The sequence below is a fragment of the Grammomys surdaster genome, unplaced genomic scaffold, assembly GCF_004785775.1.
Source record: "Grammomys surdaster isolate TR1022 unplaced genomic scaffold, NIH_TR_1.0 203, whole genome shotgun sequence".
NCBI lineage: Eukaryota > Metazoa > Chordata > Mammalia > Rodentia > Muridae > Grammomys > Grammomys surdaster.
In genome coordinates this window covers 993,654-1,016,153 of record NW_021604648.1, presented here as the reverse complement: position 1 = coordinate 1,016,153, position 22,500 = coordinate 993,654, and the positions used below count along the sequence as shown (strand labels likewise).

Here is a 22,500-nt window from a genome sequence, read left to right as displayed (position 1 = left end):
GGGCTAGAGATGGCTCAGGGATTAAGTGCTGGCTCTGTGAGGACCTGCCTCAATGAATGTGTTAGAATGACCACTGACTGGAGTGTCTCCTCACCACTGCTCAGGGGCAGTCCCCTTTACTATCACTTCTTTCTAAGGGATCAGGGGTTTGGAAGTGGTAATGCCACACCAGACTGTCAACAGCATGTGAAAATCTCCCCTAGGGCAACCTGGAACAAGAATTCACAGCTCAAAGGAAGCCTAGTATTCTTTCATTTCAATAACTAGGAACTGAGGACTACAGAGATGGTTCATTGGTTAAGAACAGTTGCTATTTTACCAAAGGCCATGTTGAGCAACTCACAGATGCCTGTAATTTCAGCTCCAGAGGACCCAGTGCCCTCTTCTGGTCTCTATAGGCACCCACACACATGGCATGCATGTACACATACACACAGAGAAATAAAATAAATCTTAAGGGGTTGGAGAGATGGTTAAGAGAGCACTGACTGCTCTTCCAGAGATCCTGAGTTCAATTCCCAGCAACCACGTGGAGGCTCACAACCATCTGTAATGGGATCTGATGCCCTCTTCTTGTGTGTCTAAAGACAGCAACAGTGTGCTCATATAAATAAAATAAATAAATCTTTAAAAAGGCAATTTAAAAAATAGAGCCCTACTGTTAACCTTCATTAATCTAGGGAGGTGTTGGGGACGGGTTTTTCAGATGGAATCCTACATCCAAGCTGACCGCAAATTCACCCTGTAGCTGAAGAGGTCTTGAACTTCTGATCTTCTTGCTTCTGCTTCCAGAGTGTTGGGAGCACAGCTGTACACCACCATGCCGAGCTTGAGTCTGAGAATTTTTTTCTGTGTTTTGAGATAGTGTCTCAGATAGTCCAGACTGGCCTCAAACTCACTATGTAACTGCAAATGACCTTAAACTCCCAATCCTCCAACGCCCCTGCTTCTCCTCTATACTTGCTGGGATCACAAATATGTGCTACTACTCCTAGCTACAAATTCAGGGTTATCTTTGTTTATATAGTGAGCTTAAGGCCAGTCCAGGCTACTTGAGATCCTGTCAAACAAACAAACAAACAAACAGCTTTATCTTTTATGTCATCTCTGGTACTAATAATAGAAAATGTGGATTCCCTTCCTGTCTTTTCCAAAGCACACAAGTTGATGAGCTATGGAGAAGAATTTGCCCATAATAATTTGTAAAGTATTTTTGTAGGGACTGGAGAGAAGGTTCAGCAACTGAGAGCACTGGCTGCAGTTCCAGAAGACTTGTCCATGTTCAATTCCTAGCACCCACATGGAGGTTTACAACCATGTTTTCATCTGGTCTCTGAGACATCAGACACACATGTGGTGCCCAGACATACATGCAGGCAAAACAACCATATATGTAAAATAATAAACTTTAAAAAATCTATGTAAGACAGAATTAGATATCACTAACATGACTGACCAGCAGGGCTAGCAATGTAGCTGTGGTGGTTTGAATATGCTTGACCCAGGAGAAGTGTCAATATTTGGAGGCGTGACCTTGTTGGAGGAAGTGTGTCACTGCATAGGTGGGGTTTGAGGTCTAGTGCTCAAGCTCCGCCCAGTGCAGAAGAGAGGCCCTTCCTAGCTGCCTGCAGAGAAAAGTCTCTCTGGCTGCCTTTGGATCAAGATGTAGGACTCCCAGCTCCTTCTCCAGCACCATGTCTGCCTGGATGCTGCCATGCTTCCTGACATGATGAAGATAGACTAAACCTCTATATCTGTGAGCCAGCCCCAATTAAATGTTGTCCTTATAAGAGTTGCCTTGGTCATGGTCTCTTCACAGTAATGAAACACTAAAACAGTAGTTCAGTTGGTAAAATGCTTGCCTAGCAGGCACCAAGCCCTGCCTGGGTTTAGTCTCCAGCACTGCATAAGGCCAGGCATAGTGGCATGTAATACAGTCTATCACTCAGGAGGCGGAGGCTGGAGGATCAGAAGTCAAAGTCATCTTCAGCTACATAGCTTCTTTGGGGCCAGCCTGGGCTACATGAGGCATTTTCTAAAAAGTAAACCAGCAGTCCTGACACACAGACTTTCTAGTCCTTGGGGACGTAGCAGCTCATCCAAATGGCTGGCTGAGTGAATTATTTATGCATTTGTGAATAACTAATTTCTGCTTCTATCTTTACAGTGATTTGCCCTTGGAAATCATTGGAGAAGCCTTTTCATAGCTCCCTTGTAACCTTTGAAGGTCACACATGGCTCCCATCTTCAGCGAACCAGATCATCAGCCGAGCATCCATCCCCCATTCAGAAGCACGGGCCTGATGGAGAGAACCCGCCACAATTCACATCAAACACACACTCCTCACCTCCCATTGCTTGGTCCCTTATATGAGATGTTTCCGTGCGTTGCCTACATGCTGGCTCTTAGGAAGGGCTGTGTAAAGAATCTCTTTAGCTCACTTGCCTCCCGGCCAGCACTCTAAGGGCTGTTGGTTTCCTTTCCTGGCAGAGTTAAAGTGTAGAATTGAATTCCTTGGCTCTCAGCCTAGATCTAAGTATAAGAAGCTGAGGGTCTTAGGGACTTATTTACTCTCCCCTAAATCTAACAGCTGGCCAGGATCAGTTGCTATAGCCCACTGTGTCTGGCAAGTCACTAAATTTGAGAACAGACCTCTGAGTGCCCAATGATAAACAAACCTATCACAGACTGGTGGCCCTGTGTTTTTACAGGACGTTTTCTTCCTTCCAGCCTAAGGCTTCTCAGACCAACCTTCATAGGCATGTTTTTAAAGGCATCTAAACCAGGCAGGGATGGAGAGATGGCTCATTGGTTAAGAGAACTTGCTGTTCTTCCAGAGGATCTGGGGTCATTTCCCAGCACCTTCATGTCAGCTCACAGCTGCCTGTAACTTCAATTTCAGGGGACCCGTACCCTCTTCTGGCCTCTGAAGGCACAACATGCTCATGATATTTGGATAAACAAACAGACACACACACAAACAAAATGAAAACAAATAAAAATTTAAACGTATCTAAATCCCTTGCTCTTCCCTATCAGAAGCCTGCCAGATCTGTGCACTGACATCAGAACTAGAAGAAACACCATGGCCTCCAACTCCGGAAATGTCCGAGCATGTTAGCTGTTCAAAAGCCAACACAGCCAGTATTACAGATGATAAAATATCTTATACCCTTGAAATATGTTATAAGCCTTCTTGATTCACACTCCTCCAAAATTTCTCTAAGCCTGTGTGCTCCCAAGCACAGAAGACCCACGTGTGAGATGCACATGGATTTCCACCATCATCCTCCCAAGGCTGGGGTCAATGCCTGTTACTTCTCCAAACAAAAGGAAACTCCCAGGGGGTGGGGAGATGGCTCAGTGGTTAAGAGCATTCATTGCTCTTTCAGAGGACTTGGGTTCAGTTCCCAGAACCCATATGGTGGTTCACAATCATCTGTAACTCCAGTTCTAGGGGATCCAACTCCTCCTTCTGACCTCCAGAAAGGCAGGAAGGCACCAGGCAGTACCCGGTGCTCAGACATGCACACAGGCAAAACACAAAATAAAAATAAATTTTAAAAAAGGGTCCTCCCATAATCCTCTACAGCTTCCTACTTCTACAACATCTGTAGCTTGGACACAGATTTTCATATTTCCATAGTTTCTGTCTTTAGTGATTTTTTATCTTTTTTGCTACTTTTCTAAATTCTTTTTCTTCTTTTCTTTCTTTTGCCTTTTGGCTTTTTGAGACATGGTCTCTCTATGTAACCCAGGTTGGACTTGAACTTCTAGAGGTCCACCTGCCTCTGCCTCTCAAGTGCTAAGATTAAAATTATGCAACACCACACCCAGCTATTTTGCAAGTTTCTTTTCTTTTACATTTATTTATTTATCTTGTATGTATGTGGACATTCACACACTGAGACACATGAGTAGAAGTTCAAGGACAGTTTTTGGAAGTCAGTTCTCTCCTCTAGCACGTGATTCTGAGAATCAAACTTGGAGCATCAGGCTTGGCACAAGGCACCGTTAGTACATCTCACTGGCTCCTCTCCAGATTCTTAATAATCCACACGAAAGATAGCTCTCCTAGATGTACCATAAAATTACTAAAATTAAAATTACATACTATTCACATACAAAAATATTACAAAGTCTCTGGAAACCATAGTATATGCAGGTATGTTTATATGTATGTGTGTATATGCCTAGAGATAGGTTTAACTGCCATAATCATGAACACAAAATGCTGACTTGAAAACACCTGTATGTGTGAGAATGCAATATTGGGAAAATACAACAAAGTCATATAAAGTACAATAATATTGAAAAAACAAAGTATGCAATGTAACATAAGCCTAGAATGATGTTCTCTTCTCACCTTTGTGAGATCCAGACATGGTACAAACAAATACACTCAGAAAGCAAAACACTCAGACATAGAATAAAACAATAAATCTTCAAAAAATCCCCATAGTTAAGGAAACTTCATAATATCCTCAAGATTCGTGGTGAGGAATTTGCCCAGACACTCTCTGGACTTGAGTACCTCACTACCAAACACCACACACTGGTTAGCTGTGTCACCCTACAATGAAAACACACATTGATTATGTGTTTATAGCACTAGACAAGCAGGAAAGGAGGAAAGATGAACAGGGTGTTATACTTTTCCTTTATTAAAGTAGCTTAAACTCAGCCAGGCAGTGGTGGCACATGCCTATAATCCCAGCACTTGGGAGGCAGAGGCAGGCGGATTTCTGAGTTCAAGGCCAGCCTGGTCTACAGAGTGAGTTCCAGGACAGCCAGAGCTACACAGAGAAACCCTGTCTCGAAAAACAAAAACAACAACAACAAAATAGCTTAAACTCTGTGTATGGATCCTGGGAAAAGCACATGGTGCCAAAAACTCTGAAGCTGCATTTCCCTTGGACATGAAATATGACCACTTGTCTACACAGAGAAGAAGAGCAGAAAGCACAGGAGGCAAGTCTGATGCAAGTACAGTGTCTTAATGAAAACATCAAGCTACAGGAAGTCCTGCTCTCATACATTTCTAATCCTCCCTACCCAGCCCACAAAGCCATCCCTCCCCTCTGTGTGGAGAGGGGTGCAATACAGTTTCTTATCAATGAGATGCTATTATCTTTTTAATTATGGAGTGAGCTGTCCCCATAGAAGACAGACCAACAACAGGATACAGCCGGAAGACAGGAACATTAATTTCTTGAAGAAAATAAGATATTAATACTCTCAGTGAGTTCTGAAAGTAACAGGCAAGGGCAGAAAGAAATATGAGAAAACTCAGCACCCAACTCAGGCCTACTGCCTAAACACAGGGCTAAAAACAAACTTGCTCCAACTGGATGTGGTTCCTCACATTCCTAATCCTGCACTTAGGAAGCAGAGGAAGAAAGAGCATGAGTTTAAAGCCAACCTCAACAACAGAATGAGTTCAAGTCTAGCCTGGGTGGGAGACTTTGCCTCAAAAAAAAAAAGGTAAAAAGAAATAATAGGGGATGCACATGCACAAACACATACACACACATACACACACTCATACATACACATACATACACACACATACACACATACACACACACATACACACACATACACACATACACACACACATACACACACACACCTGGGGCTAGCAAGATGGCACCACAGTTGAAGGTCCTCTGACCTCTACAAGTACGCCCACTCAAACCCAGACAAGTAAACGTAATAAAATGTTTTTTAAAATATTAACATAAGGCCATAAAACCCTTCTCCAGGGTTTCGTTCAACACAACATCTCTTATTTTAACCCATACAATACTAATATCAACTCCAATGACAGACTAACTACAGACTGCCACTGAGCTGTGCTTCTGTGAGCTGTTAGGGAGTTACACGAACTCAAGGGCCCTTCACTTGCTATCCCTTCTGTAGTTGTACCTCAAGATTTCTGGGAATTCTGAAGGACAATGACAATGTCTTCAATAATCAAGATTTTCTGGAATGTCTTTATATCTAACAGACAGGCTCTCACATTTCATTAGGAAAAAATGTTTCAAAGTCACAATATTCCTGTCCCTGAAAATCAATAGAGTTTTATGACAAGTCATCTTTTTAAAAGTCAATTAAAATATCTCTTCAGGGGCTGGAGAGATGACTTAGTGATTAAGAGCACTAGCTGTTCTTCCAGAGGAACATGGATTCAATTCCCAACACGACAAGACAGCTGACAACTCTAAGTCCAGACCCAGGGGATCCAGCCCCCTCTTCTAGACTCTGCAGGCACTAGGCATACTTGTGGAATACAGACATATCCAGATAAAAATAAAATAAATAAAAATTAAAAAACTGTCTTTAAAAAATATTCAAACAGGGCTAGAGAGATGGCTCAGAGGTTAAGAGCACTGACTGTTCTTCCAGAGGTCCTGAGTTCGATTCCCAGCAACCACATGATGGCTCACAACCATCTGTAATCCCATTCCCTTTTCTGGTGTGCGTGAAGACAGTGACAGTATACTCACATACATAAAAAAAAAATCTTAAACAAACCCTCAAATAGCATGTTCTTAGCCAGCAAACCCTTATCTGGCTGTCAGTAACCCTTGTTAAACAAGGTTTTGCCTTGCATCATGTGACATTGCTGGCTGCAGGTTGGCTGACCTGGATCTGGTAAATCTGGCTGGATTAGTGTGCCCGCAGGGATTGGGGAGTGCCCACCCGGTGCTTGGTGTCTGGGCCTTTAGAAGAGCTCTAGGGCTAATTATGTGACAGATTTCTAGAAGGGGTGCTTGTTGCTGGCTCCCCAGACTGGAAAATCAGTCTTTAATTCATAAGCAAACTATGGAGGGAGACAGATGCTGAGCTGCATTCTGATGTCACTTGTGCTGCTGTGGAAGGTTAAAGAAAAGCTGCAGAAGCCAGCAAGACAGAAGACTACCAAGAAGGGCAGTGTGAGTACAACCAAGAAGGGCAGTGTGAGTACAACCAAGAAGGGCAGTGTGAGTACAACCAAGAAGGGCAGTGTGAGTACAAGCATGGAGAGAAAAGTCAGAGTCGAGCTTCAGTTTATTTCCTAGGATTAGACACTTCTGCATAAGGACGGGTCTACAGTTTACCAGACCACAGAGAGATGTCAAACAGCAAAGTGGCTCTGGCAGGCAGGAAATGGAACATTCAACTGTAAACACTGAACCCATCCATGGCAAACTTAGCAATGAAGCTGGGGGTGGTGGCACATGTCTTTAATTCCAACACTCAGGAGGCAGATCTCTTGAGTATGAGGCCAGCCTGCTTCAAAACCGGCCATCGAGTTCCATCACAGGCAGGGCTACACAGAGAAATGGTCTTGAAAAACCAAAAAGTAAAAATAAAATTGAGTGTGTTCTTGAATGCACGCACATGTCACAACTCTGTGGATGTCAGAGAACAATCTTCATAAATTGGTTCATTTCTTTCACCACTATGGGTCCTGAGCACCGACCTTGGGTCATCAGACTTGGTGCCAAGTGTCTTTACACACTGAGCCATCTCCCTGGCCCATCTTTTAATTTAATGTGGCTGTGAAACAATTCAAAATCACAGGCATAGCTTGCACCAATAGCTAGTATAAATAAGTGGAAGTTCAATTTCATTTAGAAGTAAATATAAGACTGGGTATATTGGTGTGTATCTGTACAAAATAAAGCAAAAATAAATACAGGCTTAAGAGGAGCTGGGGGGGGCTGGGCGGTGGTGGCGCACGCCTTTAATCCCAGCACTTGGGAGGCAGAGGCAGGCGGGTTTCTGAATTCAAGAGTTTGAGGCTAGCCTGGTCTACAGAGTGAGTTCCAGGACAGCCAGGGCTACACAGAGAAACCCTGTCTCGAAAAAACCAAAAAAAAAAAAAAAAAAAAAAAAAAAAAGAGGAGCTGGGGGGTGAAAGAAGGAAATTAAATCCAGTAGCACATGCCAAGTGTTTGTGTGTTTGCACCACAGAATTCTGTAGCCTTCATAGCATGGCTGACCAACTGACCTGGAGAGCAGACTGCAGAATTCAAAGATGACAAGGAGGATATGGAACTAAGACAACAAAGGACCTGGGCTCTGCCGTGAAGTCTGTTGTGCAGAATCCCTCAGAAGCAGAGCCAGGGGCATGATTAATGAGGCAGATGCGGGTGGTAATGGCACAGACCACTGGAGAAGCATCCCGGTCCTTGATGAGGATGGTGATGGCTGTACCCCTGCAGCAGAGCTTAGCTGGGTGATGACAAACCCTAGAGAGCAGTTAACAGATGAGAGGCTGATGATGACATGATCAGGGAAGCAGACAACTGCCTGCTTCTTAACTTTCTTTTTAACTTACCTGCTATTTAAACAAACAAGATTGAGTGGTGCTGAGCACATCAGGTGGCAGTGCTTACCTGAGGCGCTGCCTTGGATCCCCAGCACCTATAAACAGGCTTGGAGGTACATTAGCATTGAAGGCACAGCTTTGGGGATTCTACAAATGACATGGAGAGCATCAGGATAGTGTAGCTATCTGAGGCAGCTTTATGGGTAGGACCATTCTCAATGCTGTGCCATCTACAGAACATAAAGCTTGCCTTGCTCATGTTATTCACAGTAAATCCTTCTAAAGCTGTAAGCTTTGGGACTCTATCCAGACCAATCTCTTGGCAAACAGGCTGCCAGACAAAGATGGTTTCCTTGTATAGCAAAAAAGAATGTCTCAGCCGGGCGGTGGTGGTGCACACCTTTAATCCCAGCACTTGAGAGGCAGAGGCAGGTGGATTTCTGAGTTCGAGGCCAGCCTGGTCTACAGAGTGAGTTCCAGGACAGCCAGGGCTACACAGAGAAACCCTGTCTCGAAAAACCAAAACCAAAACCAAAAAAAAAAAAAAGAATGTCTCAAAATAAAAACTTGCTGAATAAGGTGTTGTATACAGGGTTTTTTTGTTTGTTTGTTTGTTTGTTTGTGTGCGCCACCACTGCCCCGCTGTTGTATACAGTTTGATCCCAGCACTTTGGAGGTAAAGGCAGGTGGATCTTTGTGAATTCAAGGCCAGCTTGATCTAACAAATTTCATGCCTGGCAGGGCTACATAGAAAGACCCTGTCTCAAAAATAATAAATGAATAAATAAATAAATTCATTTCTTATTTGTCTTCTTGAAGACCCAATTCAGGCATCTGCACAGATGATACACTTATGTAATTGACCCATAGGAACAACAACAACACAATACACACACACACATTCACGCAAGCGCACCAACAACCTATATTGGAAATCAGAGGAAATAGGGAAGAGCAAATTGCATTTAGGAGGGAATACAATGAAAGACTAACTATAAATCAAAACACAAAGCCAGGCTACGGTGGCATATACACTTTTAATCCCAGCACTCAGGAAACAGTAGCAGGAAGATCTCTGAGATTGAGGCCAGCCTAATCTATAGAAGATTAAGTTCCAGGATAGCCAGGGCTACACACAAAAAACCCTGTTTCAAAAATAAAAGTTGTAGAGAAAGTTGCTACAGTAATTTTAGCTTGTTTACTGGTTATGAAATAGAATTCATGTTCTATGATGATAGGTGAAGATCACCAGACACACACACACACACACACACATTTATATATATGACAAATACATTTATATGGTAAATACATATATAAATATATATGAGTGTATATGTCTGATCATCTATATGTATTTATCATAAATATGTCTGATGATCTTCACTTATCATAGTAAAGAATTAAGTTTCAAGGTTGGGCATGGTGGCACACATTTGTCATTGCAGCACTCAGAGAGCTAAGGCAGGAAAGCCACAAGCTTGAGGCCAGCCTGAACTACATAATAAATCCAAGGCTAGCTACTATACATAGTAGCCACTACTACATAGTGAGACCCTATCCCCCAAAATACAAACAAACAAAATAACCAAAACAAAACCAAATTTGATACAAAACGTAACAATGGTATGTGAAATGACAGCTAATCAATAAAATGAGCCCTTCTCATAGAATTTAGGAAGGTTTGATTTTTTTTTAATTAAATAGTCAGGAATAACACGGAATGACATTCAGAGGTAAAAGAGTTGTCTAGATATGGCTAGGTGAAATAATTCATTTTTCACTCTGAAGCCTAGAAAGATGTTAAGAAAAGGAATTCCAAGCCAGGCAGTGGTGGCGCACGCCTATTTTAATCCCAGCACTTGGGAGGCAGAGGCAGGCAGATTTCTGAGTTCGAGGCCAGCCTGGTCTACAGAGTGAGTTCCAGGACAGCCAGGGCTATACAGAGAAAGCCTGTCTCGAAAAACCAAAAAAGAAAAAAAGAAAGAAAAGAAAAGGAACTCCAGTAAGTTGGTACGCACTGTCAATGAAAGTGGGGAAGAGAAGGCAGGCAGAGGGAGGAAGATCAGTCCCTTGGGACCTGAAAGATTATTTATAAGTTGCCAGCCACCAAACAACCTGAGTTCAAGACCAGGACCCACATGGTTAGGATAGAATCAATTCCTGCTGTCCTCCGCTCTCCACACCTGTACCTCGACGGCACACATAAAAACACAAATGTAACTTAAAAAAATAAATTGAAAATGCCTCTCCCTTTCACGGCAGCAATTAGGGCTAGCAAGTAGATCTGAGTTATGACATGGGTCACACCACGCATACATGTTTCTTTGTTTTAACTGGGAATGAAAAATGTATATTCAGGTTTGAAATTTCTTTTCTGGATCCTGTGCCCTTCAGCTTACTTGGCAACCCATGCGGTAACCCACTTCAGACATCGGGCCAGTCATAGCTCTCGCTGATGAAAAGGCATAATGGCTACTCGCCTCCTCTGTCCTCTCTCGGGCCTAGAGTCACCTGAGGGTGTGCACAGAGTCAGAGCTATCAAAGGTGCCTTCCCCCATGATTCCGTCTCTATTGGTCCGCTTTTTCCGCCCTTTCCCGGAAGAGTAGTGCTGAGGGCGGGCTCTACATGGAGAATCCACCAATAAGAATTGCAGAGGGCTCAGTCCTTCCGTGTGTGCGCTCCCGCTAGGTCCGCCTCCTGCGGAGAGAAGAAGGGGAGTCCTTACTGCCTGCGGACCCCGGGGTCTGGGGCGGAACACACGCTCCTCTGCATCTGCGGGTGAGCACTGCGCATGCATCCCTACACCGGATGCACCATGGGGACCGCGGGAGTGCTCCTAAAACTGGGAGAGGTGCTTCAAGGGGACTTGGATGCCTGTATTTCTCTGCTTCCCTTCTTGTCATGCCTTACTAGAAGGCCTGACCAAGCTGTCTGCCATCTAGCCTGCCCTTATCTCTAAGCATGGGTCGGACTCATCTCATTCAAGGAATACCGAGGACAACATATGTTGGACATAGACTGCAGTACTATTTACTGAGTCTACCTAGCGAATCCTAAAGTGGTTTTTATTACGTGTGGGACTTGCTGCCGGTCCCACCTAATGAGGCAGGTCTCCAGTCAATGTCTGTTTCAAAACCATTTCCCCTTTTATTGTGCCTCCATACAGGTGAAGTTTATATGGAAAAGTGCTTAACTCCTCGTGTGACCTACCCCTTGTCCTCATGATAATAGTCTTAACTCCTCACACGGGCTGCAAAGCTTTGCCGATCAATCATTTACTTACTTTTACCAGTTTTCATTTCCTGCTCTCCTGGTTTCTCCAGTTAATGAAGTGTTTTGTTTTGTGAGGCTGAGGATCAAATTCAGTTTACTTTTCCACGTTGGAGATTTGCTCTACTACCAAACTACATTTTCAGCCCAGTCACGAAATTTGTGATTCCTCATACCCTACAGACTCACCCTTTGCCTCAGCCACCATGTGCTTTGTGCTACAGCTGTACCGAGCACCTCAGTTCCCACCACGTGTCAAACCTGCCTATACTTGGATTCTCTTCCAAGTGTTCAACTTTACTCTTCTGAAGGGAAGAAGAAAGGCTGTTTCTTTGTTTGAGGATTTTCGTTTGCTTGTTGTGTTTTGAGGTAGATCAGAAATGGTTTCTCCAAAAAGGTGGCATTTCCATTTAACTTGCATTCCAATAGCAGACTCCATTGAGCTTAGATACTTTTATCTCAATTCACCAAACCATTTTGCAGGCCTTTTCTCTGTCAGGCCTCATGCTGGGGGCATCTATGCTAAATCAGGCCTAGCATCTGACAGTAAAGAACTTAGTCTCCTAAGGGAGACAGCCGTATAAGCAGGCCATACAGTGTAGTGTAGATGTCACTGTTTATGAACAGGAAGAAATATATAATCATATGTACTTTCACCTTCTCTGTTGATATTCTAGGTTCCTCAAGATGTCAACCTCAGTCCCACAAGGCCATAACTGGACCAGACAGGTGAAGAAGGATGACGAGGAAGAAGACCCACTGGACCAGCTGATCACCCGCTCTGGCTGTGCTGCCTCCCACTTTGCAGTTCAAGAATGCATGGCCCAGCACCAGGACTGGCGCCAGTGCCAGCCGCAAGTGCAGGCTTTCAGGGATTGCATGAGTGCACAGCAGTCCAGGCGACGGGCGGAGCTGCAGAGGAGGAAAGAGCAAGCCAGTGCCCAGCACTGAGACCTTAAACCATCTCACAGCGTGGGCCCGATGAAGTCAGCACCCAGAGAGACCTGGGAAGAAGGACCCTCAGTAATAGAAGTGCAGTACAGGAGGTGTAAATCTGGGGACAGCCTCTGGGACTAGGATTGACAGCCAGACACCATGAGTTCGTACTCGACAGTGACCATGAGCTGTTTTACTCAATGGTCAGATGACATATATCCTCGCCTTTCTTGTTCTACCAATATCTGTATTTACAGCAACATTCCATCCACCCTCCCTCTCAGAGTCTGTGCGCCAAGTACCTTATGAGTACATACACAGCTAAAGAAAAGTGGGTTGCCCAATCAGGCCTTCATTTTCCAATCACAAATTTAACAGCAGAAAGTGTTCCTTAGGCATTGTGTTGGTGATGTGCAATTTGAAGAGGAATGTGACTTCCCTGTTGCTGAGAGACTAGTGTGAGAGGCAGAAATAAAACAACACCAAAGGAGCAAACTCAGTTTCTAGCAGTGACATAAGCGCCTTATCTTTCCTCACTTCTCCAGTGTATTGGGGTGGGAGGAGCTAGTAGGAAAACACTCTTTTTTTGCTTTTTAAAGACAGAATCTGTGTAGCCCAGACTGACCTTAGACTTACTGTATAGCCAAGGGTGACCTTAAACTCATGATCCTCCTGCCTCTACCCCCAAGTACTGAGATTACAGGCATGCGCCACCACACCTGTCAGGGAAACATTTTCTTTTCATAGTCTGCCCCTTGTCTAACCTACCTGAAGCTTGCCTGACATTTTGGAAGTGTGTTTAACATTAAAATACAGACCTTGACCTTTGGAAAATAGAGCCACTGTCAACATAGAGCTTATGTTCCTACTTGTCAATGGTTAGGCAGTGCTGATAATGCCTTCTCTGGGGGTGTTGTGTCCTGCTTGTAACAGCAACAGTTGCTTCCTACTGTCCTCCTTTTTATTGAGACAGGGTTTATTTGTGTAGCTCTGGCTGTCCTGGTACTTACTTTGTAGACCAAGCTGGCATTGAACTCACAGAGATGTGCCTGCCTCTGCCTCCTGAGTGCTGGGATTAGAGGCACATGCCACCACATCTGGTCTGCTTCTCATTTTTTTTTTTTTCAGTGAAGCTACCAACTTATCTCTGTATGTTCTTGGAAGTCATTTGGGAATGGGAAGAGGGTTGGAAGGTGACCTACTATAGAACGTTGGACTGCTTTTTTATCATTATTAACAAAGTTTTCAGGTATCTGTATGTTAGCAGCCCAGGTCTGAAGTTTGGTAGACCCTAAAATCTACTTTGAATCTTGTATGCTGAAATTTTAGGGAAGAGGAAAAGAACACAGAGAAGGCATGAGAAGTTTAAGGAACAGTAAAGTCAAGCTGAAGACCACGTGACTAGATAGAGCTGCGTCTCTGCTGGCCCATTCCAGCTTAGAGCTGTGAGTCAAATTGTGTACAGCAGAAGCATCCCAAAGACGGGCATTGTGTGGTGGCTATGCCTGCAATCCCAGGACTCTGGAGACAGAGCACACAGATCTCGGTTAGTTTGAGGTCAGCCTGGACTACATATGAGTTCCAGGACATCAATAGCTATATAGTGATATCCTATCTTCAAAAATAAATAAGTAAATAAAAAATTCTGAAGGTGAAAAGGGAGTCAGTTGAGTGGAACTTTTAAAAATGAAATACACATTACTTATTTGTAACATAGGAAGAATTGCCATCTGGAGCAAATTAAAAACACATCAAAATCAGTAAGAAAAGAAACTAGAAAGTGAACATTGGCTGGGTATGGAGGCCCTTATCTACGGACAATCCCAGCATTTGGGGGGTTGAGGCAGGAGGATCACCCATAAGTCTGAGGCCAGCCTGAACAATGTAGTAAGTTCCACTCTGGCCTGGAGTATAAAATGAGATTATTATTAATAAAAAAGAACTAATAGGCTCAAAGTCATAGGAAAATGGAAATATGTACTATATTACAAACAGAAAAACAGGCATTAAAAACAAAATGTTAGCTGATCCTGCTGGCAAGTAAAGTGACCAGTCCTGGTAGAGATAGAAACAGATATTTTTCTCTGTGAAGAGATCACTAAGTTTTTGAAGGTCAGTTTGGTGAGCTCTGTAAACAATTTAAATATATAAATCTGGATATAGTGACATGCCTGTAAGCCCAGCACTTAGGAAGACAGAAGCAGGGGATTGGGGCCAATCTGGGCTATACTGTTAGTTCTAGGATAGCCAGACCTACAGTATAGGATCTGATTTCAGGAAAAAAATAAAATATACAAATCCATTTCACAAGAGATTCTCTACTGAATACATGTTATGAGATGCATGTGCTTCTGTGTCCTGCAACATAGTCACAGTGTAAATTCCATTGGTAAGGACCACGGTTGCTTATGTATTCAAATCTATAACAGGGATGTGTCCACATGATTTACAGTGGGGTATGTCCCAGTAAACTTCAAGCATAAGTGGAAGTGCATTCAAGTAGATGTTGTACCATGAGGGGTGGGGGAAGCCACCCTGAATAAGGGAGTAGAGTGAGAGAATGAGAGAGAAGGCAGGAGGGGGATAAAACTGAAGTAAAGTATAGGTACATGTGCGAACATCTGGATGAAACCTATTTACAATTACAGCTATTTTTACAATCCCTTTGACACAATTTGAGGCTAGTCTGATCTACATAGTGAGACCCTATCTAAAATGTATAAATGTATAAATAAATAAAAGATGTCTATTTTCATTAAAGTAAAAATATCATTAAATAGCACCATCATATACAGGAATCACCTTAATAGCTTTTGTAAAAATAATAGGCTGTGGACAAAGCCCTATGATATCAGTGGAAAGGATATCCTTAGTAAATGGATTGCCTTCCCTGCTGCCTAAGCGGAACAAGCCAAGTTCAGAAGACTCCAGCTCTAACAGTGAGGTGTCAGCTTACATTACTATAACAAAGTACCTTAGATAATCAACTTAGGGGCTGGAGAGATGGCTCAGCGGTTAAGAGCACTAGCTGCCCTTCCAGAGGTCCTGAGTTCAATTCCCAGCAACCACATGGTGGCTCACAACCATCCATAATGAAATGTGATGCCCCCTTCTGGTATGCAGGTATACATTTAGATATACATTAAATTAAAAAAAAATCTAATCAACTTAGAAAGAGGAAGGGTGATGTGTTTATAAAAAAGATAAAGAGATATAGAATATGTTCTGTGGGGTGTGGTGAGGTATGGGGGAAGGGGATGTCTCAGCAGACCCATGCCAGGCATCTCTTCCCCCTGAGGGACCAGCCACACGATGGTATAGTATAGAATAGAGTTTATTCAGGACATGGGGAGGGGAGTTAAGACGGCAGTAGAGGCAGAGAGAGACAGAGAGAGAGAGGGAGAGAGAGAGAGCGAGAGAGAGAGAGAGAGAGAGAGAGAGAGAGAGAGAGAGAGAGAGAGAGAGAGAGAAGCTGTCCATAGAAGCTGGGAAGGGGGAAGGAACAAGAGGACAGAGAGATCAAGAGAGACCAAGAGTGCAAGAGAGAGCAAGAGGGCAAGAGAAGAGAGGAGGGGCAAGCAGCCCCTTTTATAGTGGGCAGGCCTACCTGGCTGTTGCCAGGTGACTGTGGGGGTAGAGTTTAGACAGAATGCTAACAAAGGGTATACTTTGCCTTACAGTTTTGAAGATTTCAGTTCATGGCTAGTTGGCTCCATGGCTTTTGGACCTGTGGCAAGACAGCACTTTATTACAGGAGCATGTGATAGTGGCAGCCAGTTCACCCCATGGCTGGGAAAGAACAAAGAGCAAAGGGTCCAGAATCTCTTTCAAGGGACTTTGGCCCAAAGACATTCCACAGACTGTATCTTTTAAAGCTTCTGCCACATCTGAATAATGCCAGTCTGGGGAACCCAGCCTTTAACCATGGACCTTCAGACACTCACCTAGCCAGCACTGGGTGGAACACGAACTATATTTGGATGAACAAGGACTTGCCCCCCACACACCCATTTCTTCAACTTTAAAATGGGGATATTTCCTATTTTCTAGTCCTACTAAAAAAAAATGGATGTAGGTGAGGAGGGGTGCAGTTTAGAGATAAAGGATTTGTCAGACACCTCAGGTGCCATGGGTTCAATCTCCAGCACTGAAAGAGGGAGGGGAGGGGGGAGTGAACAGAGTAAGCATAGACACGTGACAAAACTCCTGCCATTCACTGAGTGTGGATAGCTGACAAGTTTTAAATTCTTAGCTCAGGCAATGAGTACAGAATGAGTTCAGTTCCACCGTCTGTGCTCAACCCTGTTGCAAACTGTCACCAAACCCTAGTCATGACAGTCATGTTGTAATGCTGAGAAAATCTGTGTGAATTTGTTCTCTTTTGTGAAAATGTACATATCGTTGCTTGGAGATAGGGCTCACTGAGCAAAGTGCTTGCCACATAAGCAGGAGGACCTGAGTTCAGATCCCCAGATGTAAAAAAAAAGCTGGGAGCAGGTACATTGGTAACCCCAGCTCTGAGACAGGAGGATTCCTGGAGCTCAGTGACTAGCCAGTCTACCTCAGTCAGAGAGGTGTAGGTTCAGGAGACACCCTGTCTCAAATTTTAAGGTGGAGAGTGACCGAAGAAGACAGTGAACATCAATCTTTTACCTCCACATGCATGTGCGCACACGTTCTTTTTTTTTTTTTTTTTTTTTTTTTTTTTTCTTTTTTTGGTTTTTCAAGACAGGGTTTCTCTGTATAGCCCGAGCTGTCCTGGAACTCACTCTGTAGACCAGGCTGGCCTCGAACTCAGAAATTCGCCTGCCTCTGCCTCCCAAGTGCTGGGATTAAAGGCGTGCGCCACCACCGCCCGGCCGCACACGTTCTAACATACATACCACATATACAGAATTATGTACACACACCCTCACAAGCCTTAAAACTATTCAGTGTAAGCCTTCTTTTCAGATTGCTGAAAGTGGATTAACACTGGCAGGGAGCTTGGAAACAGTGACTGACCTCATCACCGTGTGTGCACGACTGCCCTGACTCCTGTTCTCTCAGCTAATCCTCACACCACTGTATCTCAGAGAAAACAAAGGTCAGATTGAGGATGGACTCCACACCTAGTTTTCTCTAAAGCATGGGCTGCTCTCTGTTCCGTGTTCTTGTGGGAGCATCCAGTGTTCAATAAGACGCTTAACACAGCTAATAACCACAGCAACTTTGAAAATATTACCTCTGTCAGCCCTTTACAAAAAAGGAAATTAGCTGATGAGAGTCTCTCATAGTGATCTGGATTGCTATGTTTTTCTTCCTATAGTTCTGCTTTCCAAAGCTAAGGTAGATTTAAGAAGATCCATCCTTAAGATCTTTACCTACCTGTAGCAGCTGTGGGCCATCCTGCAGACAGGTGTGAAGCCAGACATGAACAGAGACTGTAACAGAAACTTAGAAGCTGTTTTTTTGTTTTTGTTTTTCTAAAAAAGTATTGATTCCTCACTTGGACCTCAAGATAACTAGAAGCAAGACACGAAAGCCTGGCATCTCTGCTTCCATTTTGTGTCTATCTTCTGAGAGACTGCATCAGCATGTGAACCATTCACGGATCTACCTAACGCACCTCACCCCCTGCAAGGCTAAAGACACAGGCATATTCATTGTCCGAAACTTGCTACCAAATTCAGTCTACTTGGGTTCTAGGAACACCAAAGCCTGACAGGACAGGGCACCCTCACCCCCACATACACAGTTAAGAGGAATTTCCAAAATGGTGAAGTAAGGCTGCATCCAGGAGCAGAAGTAAACACCTCCTTCCAGACATCTTGGGAGTCACATCCACGATCCCAACACTTACACAGTTGAGGCAAGAGAACTGCCAGGAGTTTGAGGTTACATACTTGAGTTGTAGGCTAGCCTGGGGTATAGAGTGAGTTCTGTCTTCACAAACCCAAATAAATGAGATCATGTATCAGTGTCAGTATGTTGCTGAGCAGGGGCAGTGCTGGTGCACACCTTTGATCCCAGCACTTGGGAGGCAGAGGCAGGGGGATCTTTGAGTTTGAGGCCAGCCTGGTCTACAGAGCAATTTTAGGACAGCCAGAGTTACACAGAGAAACTCTGTCTTGAAAAACGAAATGATACCAAAAACAGTATATCAACTCATTTTTAAAAACTGAACACTTATTTTATATGCATGAGAGTTTTGCCTGCACGTATGTGTTTGTGTGTGCCTGGTCCCTACCAAGGCTAGAGAGAGCATCAGATCCCCTGGAACTGGCATGGCTTATGTTTGAGACACAATGTGGGTGCTTCAAACTAAAGCCAGGTCCTCTACAAAAGCAATAAATGCCTTTAACTACTGAGCCACCTCTCTAGCCTCAAAGACCTTTCAGACCACTTTACAGAACTAGAGCTGAGACAAAGATCAAGGAGACCACACTGTGAACAGATCTGCCTAATTATGCCCCAATGCTTTTATATAAACCTAAAGCTCATGTCAGTCCCCAGAGTCAAACGGGTTCCTCTTCCCAGTGTACTAAATTACCCCTGCCTTTTCACAGCCATTAGTCTGATTACCTCACTGGGATGGGTTGTCAACGCTAGCCTGCTGGAGTTGCCAGAGTTGGGAAACTTTCCCCTAAAACTCTGGTTACAGGACTTCGTAGCTGGGTGGCCCTCTTCAAGAGGCTTAGGGAAGACTCATGTGTTAGCTCCTCCCTGCAAGGTCCTTGTCTGGGGACTTGGCCTTGTGCTTGGTACAAAGATGCACTGTAATGCATTTTGCTATATGAGTAAAGCCCTCTTCCCTCCTGCCTACCCGCAGTGAAATGGCCAGACTGTATCCTTGAGCTGCTGACTTTAGAAACCCAAAGAGAACTGGAGTGAGTCCAAACTGAAACTGTTCACATCTCCTCTGCACAGAAAGCCAGGGCTCCCTCCTCTGCTCCAGCCAGGCCTTAAGGCTGCAGGGAAATAGGGAACCACCTTCTCCTGCTTAGCAACTATTATTCTAAAGAATTCATTCTTTTTTAATCTGGGCACTATCTGCAGAGGAAAGTCCCAGAAATGAGATTAAAAAGTCTGAGAACGAGTTATTACAGGGGAGATCAGTAGCCAAGTGAATCACTCAGGTTCTGTAGGTCAGAGTGCTGTAGGCATCTAAAGAGAAAGCAGCACAAAGAAATGTAAGCACAAGCCACTGCCCACTTCTGCCTACAGCATCCAGCAGGTCTAGCTCAAATATGCCCAGTGCATACTGGGACGTCATTCCTTCTTCAAATCCACTAGTCCTAGAATTGGGATCAGTGGCTCAGTACTGCTGCAGTTCCCAAATGACCAAACTACACATGTTCATTCCTTTTCTCTGTGACTAAAATACACCGTTTCAGAATCCAGTTGGCTGGTTCCCAGGCATCCTGAGTGGAAGAGCAAGACAGTCCAACCAGTGGAAAAGGACTGTGCCTTTACCTAGGGAGACTTCCCATCTGACTCAGGCATTCCGTCCTTAGAGGTTACTGAGCTACATAAAGATCCATTTTAAAAAATCTAGTAATGTGCATGGGACCAGAAGCTGTGGCCTGGAGCAGGCACTGGCTAGAGGGGAAGGAAATCTAACACTGAGCTCTTGCAAGCTTTGAGTGAATCACCAGCTACCAAGTCCCCGTGAGTCCCATCGTACAGACCAGAAAACAAGTTGAGTCAAGTTATAATAGTTTACCAAGAAAAACAACTCACAAGACTGCCTCAAAGGAGTGAAGAAGGCTGGGTATAACATGGGCCGCCTGCTTCCCTTTATAAAGGTTGTCTCAAGGAGGAAGGGGCAGATGTTTTCAACCTGGAGCTAGATGTGTGCTCCATTTGGTTTCATTATATGTGACCCTAAGAGAGTCCGTTTCTCCTCAGTCCTCACTCTGCAGAGTCCAGTGACGCTTGTGACTGTTTTGTAGCCTTGAGGCTCTATCGGTCAGACTATCCCTCTTACCAGATAGAACAACATTACGAGCCATTTCCATTTCTCAGAGCAGAGTAACAGGCGCCTTTTGATTCTAGGGGGAGGATACATCATGAACTAGGTCAGTGCCACAAGTGCTCCAAAGTGACAGAATCCAGTCACTTCCTGCTTAAGAGATAAGCCTGACTCACCCCTCAGCAGTGATGGGAAGGAAGCCTCAGACTGGGAAACAGGACCGAATCCTGCTGCCATTCTGCCAAGAGATGTCCTGTGACCTTGGGCAAGGCATGCTCTCTAGGCCCGCATTGCTAAGGGTCACGTGGGCTGCTGGCTGGCTGCTGGCTCCTAAGTATTTCAGCTGTAGTGTGTTGTCAGTTAGTGAAATCCCAAGTCTTGCTTCCACATACTGATAAGTAGAAGTCTGGGTAACCAGACCACTCTGCCAGGTTCTGAAATGGAGTGCATATGACACTGCCCACTGCCTATGTGCTATGGGAGCAGAGCATGTGTACATGTGTGTGTATACACATGTGCATACAGTTATTTACTGTGGATCTTCACACTGCTATATACCCCTAACCTTACACTCATTGGCCAGATACTGTTACTTTATTTTCCCTTATAGAAACTCAGCAATGAGCAGTTCTACATCCAGAACATCACTCTTCAATGGAGAAACTCTGCTTGTACTCATGGCAGAGTTCCCACAGGAAATCCTGACCTGCTGAGCGTGGTATTTGAATTCAGTTGTTATTCTTTTTTTTCTTCCCAAAATACAATCACCATTTTATTTTTTAAAAATTTAGCCTTTATCTTACTTTGATTTGTGTGTGCACAGGCATGTATATGCATGCCTGCATACATGTAGGCAAGTGTGTGTCACAACACACATGTGGGGGGTCACAGGACATCTTGTGGGAGTTCTCTCTTCTACTGAGGGAATTCATGTTGACAGACTTGGCAGCAAGCTCCACCCCCTATCCCCAGCAGAACACTCTAATTAAGGGTACCCACAAACTAGACAGCTTACCTTAGTGGTGATCTTAGTTTTTGGTTTTGTTTTGAGGTAAGAGTCTTGACATGTAGCCTTGGCTGGCATGGAACTGGCAAAATGCTTCTGCTTTTGCAGACACATACAGGCCCCGAGAGACTGTAAGGAAACGAGAGCTATTCCGTGTCTTGCACAAGGTCTAGCTCAGTAAGAGGCTATTCTACATGAAGACCCAGATGCTCAGAAGCAAGCACACCAGAGTCGCCTAGATTAGAACTTCTCAGAGAAGCAACCCAGGAGCAGCATCTGAGAAACGATAAGACGCGAAGGCAGAACCTTCATTCCTACTACAGGAGAGAGTCTAGGGGTCAGTGCTCAGAAGCCCTGACTCAGAGACTCTGATGAGCAGTTTCAGAAACAGTGATCTAGCCAAAGATTGGACAAAGTTTACAAAGGGCAAGAGAGCCAGTGTTTATGTAACCACTCACTTAGCTCCCGGACAGTAGCGCCAGAGTGGTGGGAGGCAACAGTAACAGATGATCTTGGCTGTGTTCCAGCAACACTTTACTCACTAACTGGAAACTGAACCAGACAAGATGTGGTAGCTACACAGGATTGTAAATATACTATAGGACACTGAAATGTGCATTTAAACAATGGCTAATGTAAATACTATTACACTTTGTTTTGTATGTGTGTGGCATTCAGAGGTCAACGGACAACTTCAGGAGTTGAGTCTTTCTACCATGAGAGTCCCAGGAACCAAACTAAGGTTATCAGGCTTGACAGCAAACACTCATACCCACCAAGCCACCTTTCCAGCCCTACAATTGCTAGTTCTGTGGTATGTCAACGTTATCATAAAAGTGGCACACACCTTTAATCCCAGCACTTGGAAGGCAGAAGCAGGTGGATCTCTGTGAGTTCAGGGCCAGCCTGGTCAACAGAGTGAGTTCCAGGACAGCCAGAGCTACACAGAGAAACTGTCTCAAAAAATAAAATAAAATAAAATAAAATAAAATAAAATAAAATAAAATAA

At 44.1% G+C, this 22,500-nt stretch overlaps 1 protein-coding gene and 1 long non-coding RNA gene across 2 annotated transcripts; one reads left to right on the top strand and one right to left on the bottom strand.

Moving 5' to 3' along the window:
• Nucleotides 1-4,006: 4,006 nt before the first annotated feature.
• LOC114623863 lies at nucleotides 4,007-10,831 on the bottom strand. The gene is made up of 3 exons (XR_003711838.1): nucleotides 10,724-10,831; nucleotides 8,001-8,241; nucleotides 4,007-4,075 (listed from the first exon to the last, which is right to left on the bottom strand). It is a non-coding gene; the product is annotated as an uncharacterized LOC114623863 (long non-coding RNA).
• Nucleotides 10,832-11,002: 171 nt separating this feature from the next.
• On the top strand, nucleotides 11,003-13,030 carry LOC114623952 (cytochrome c oxidase assembly factor 4 homolog, mitochondrial). Its single transcript, XM_028770695.1, has 2 exons — nucleotides 11,003-11,103; nucleotides 12,273-13,030. The coding sequence occupies exon 2, from the start codon at nucleotides 12,283-12,285 to the stop codon at nucleotides 12,544-12,546; it is 264 nt and encodes an 87-aa protein (XP_028626528.1). The 5' UTR covers nucleotides 11,003-11,103; nucleotides 12,273-12,282; the 3' UTR covers nucleotides 12,547-13,030.
• The last annotated feature ends 9,470 nt before the right edge of the window (nucleotides 13,031-22,500 follow it).

What these genes read in the sequence shown, in the direction of transcription:
- LOC114623952 (XM_028770695.1), top strand. Translation starts at nt 12,283, where the DNA reads ATGTCAACCTCAGTCCCACAAGGCCATAACTGGACCAGACAGGTGAAG.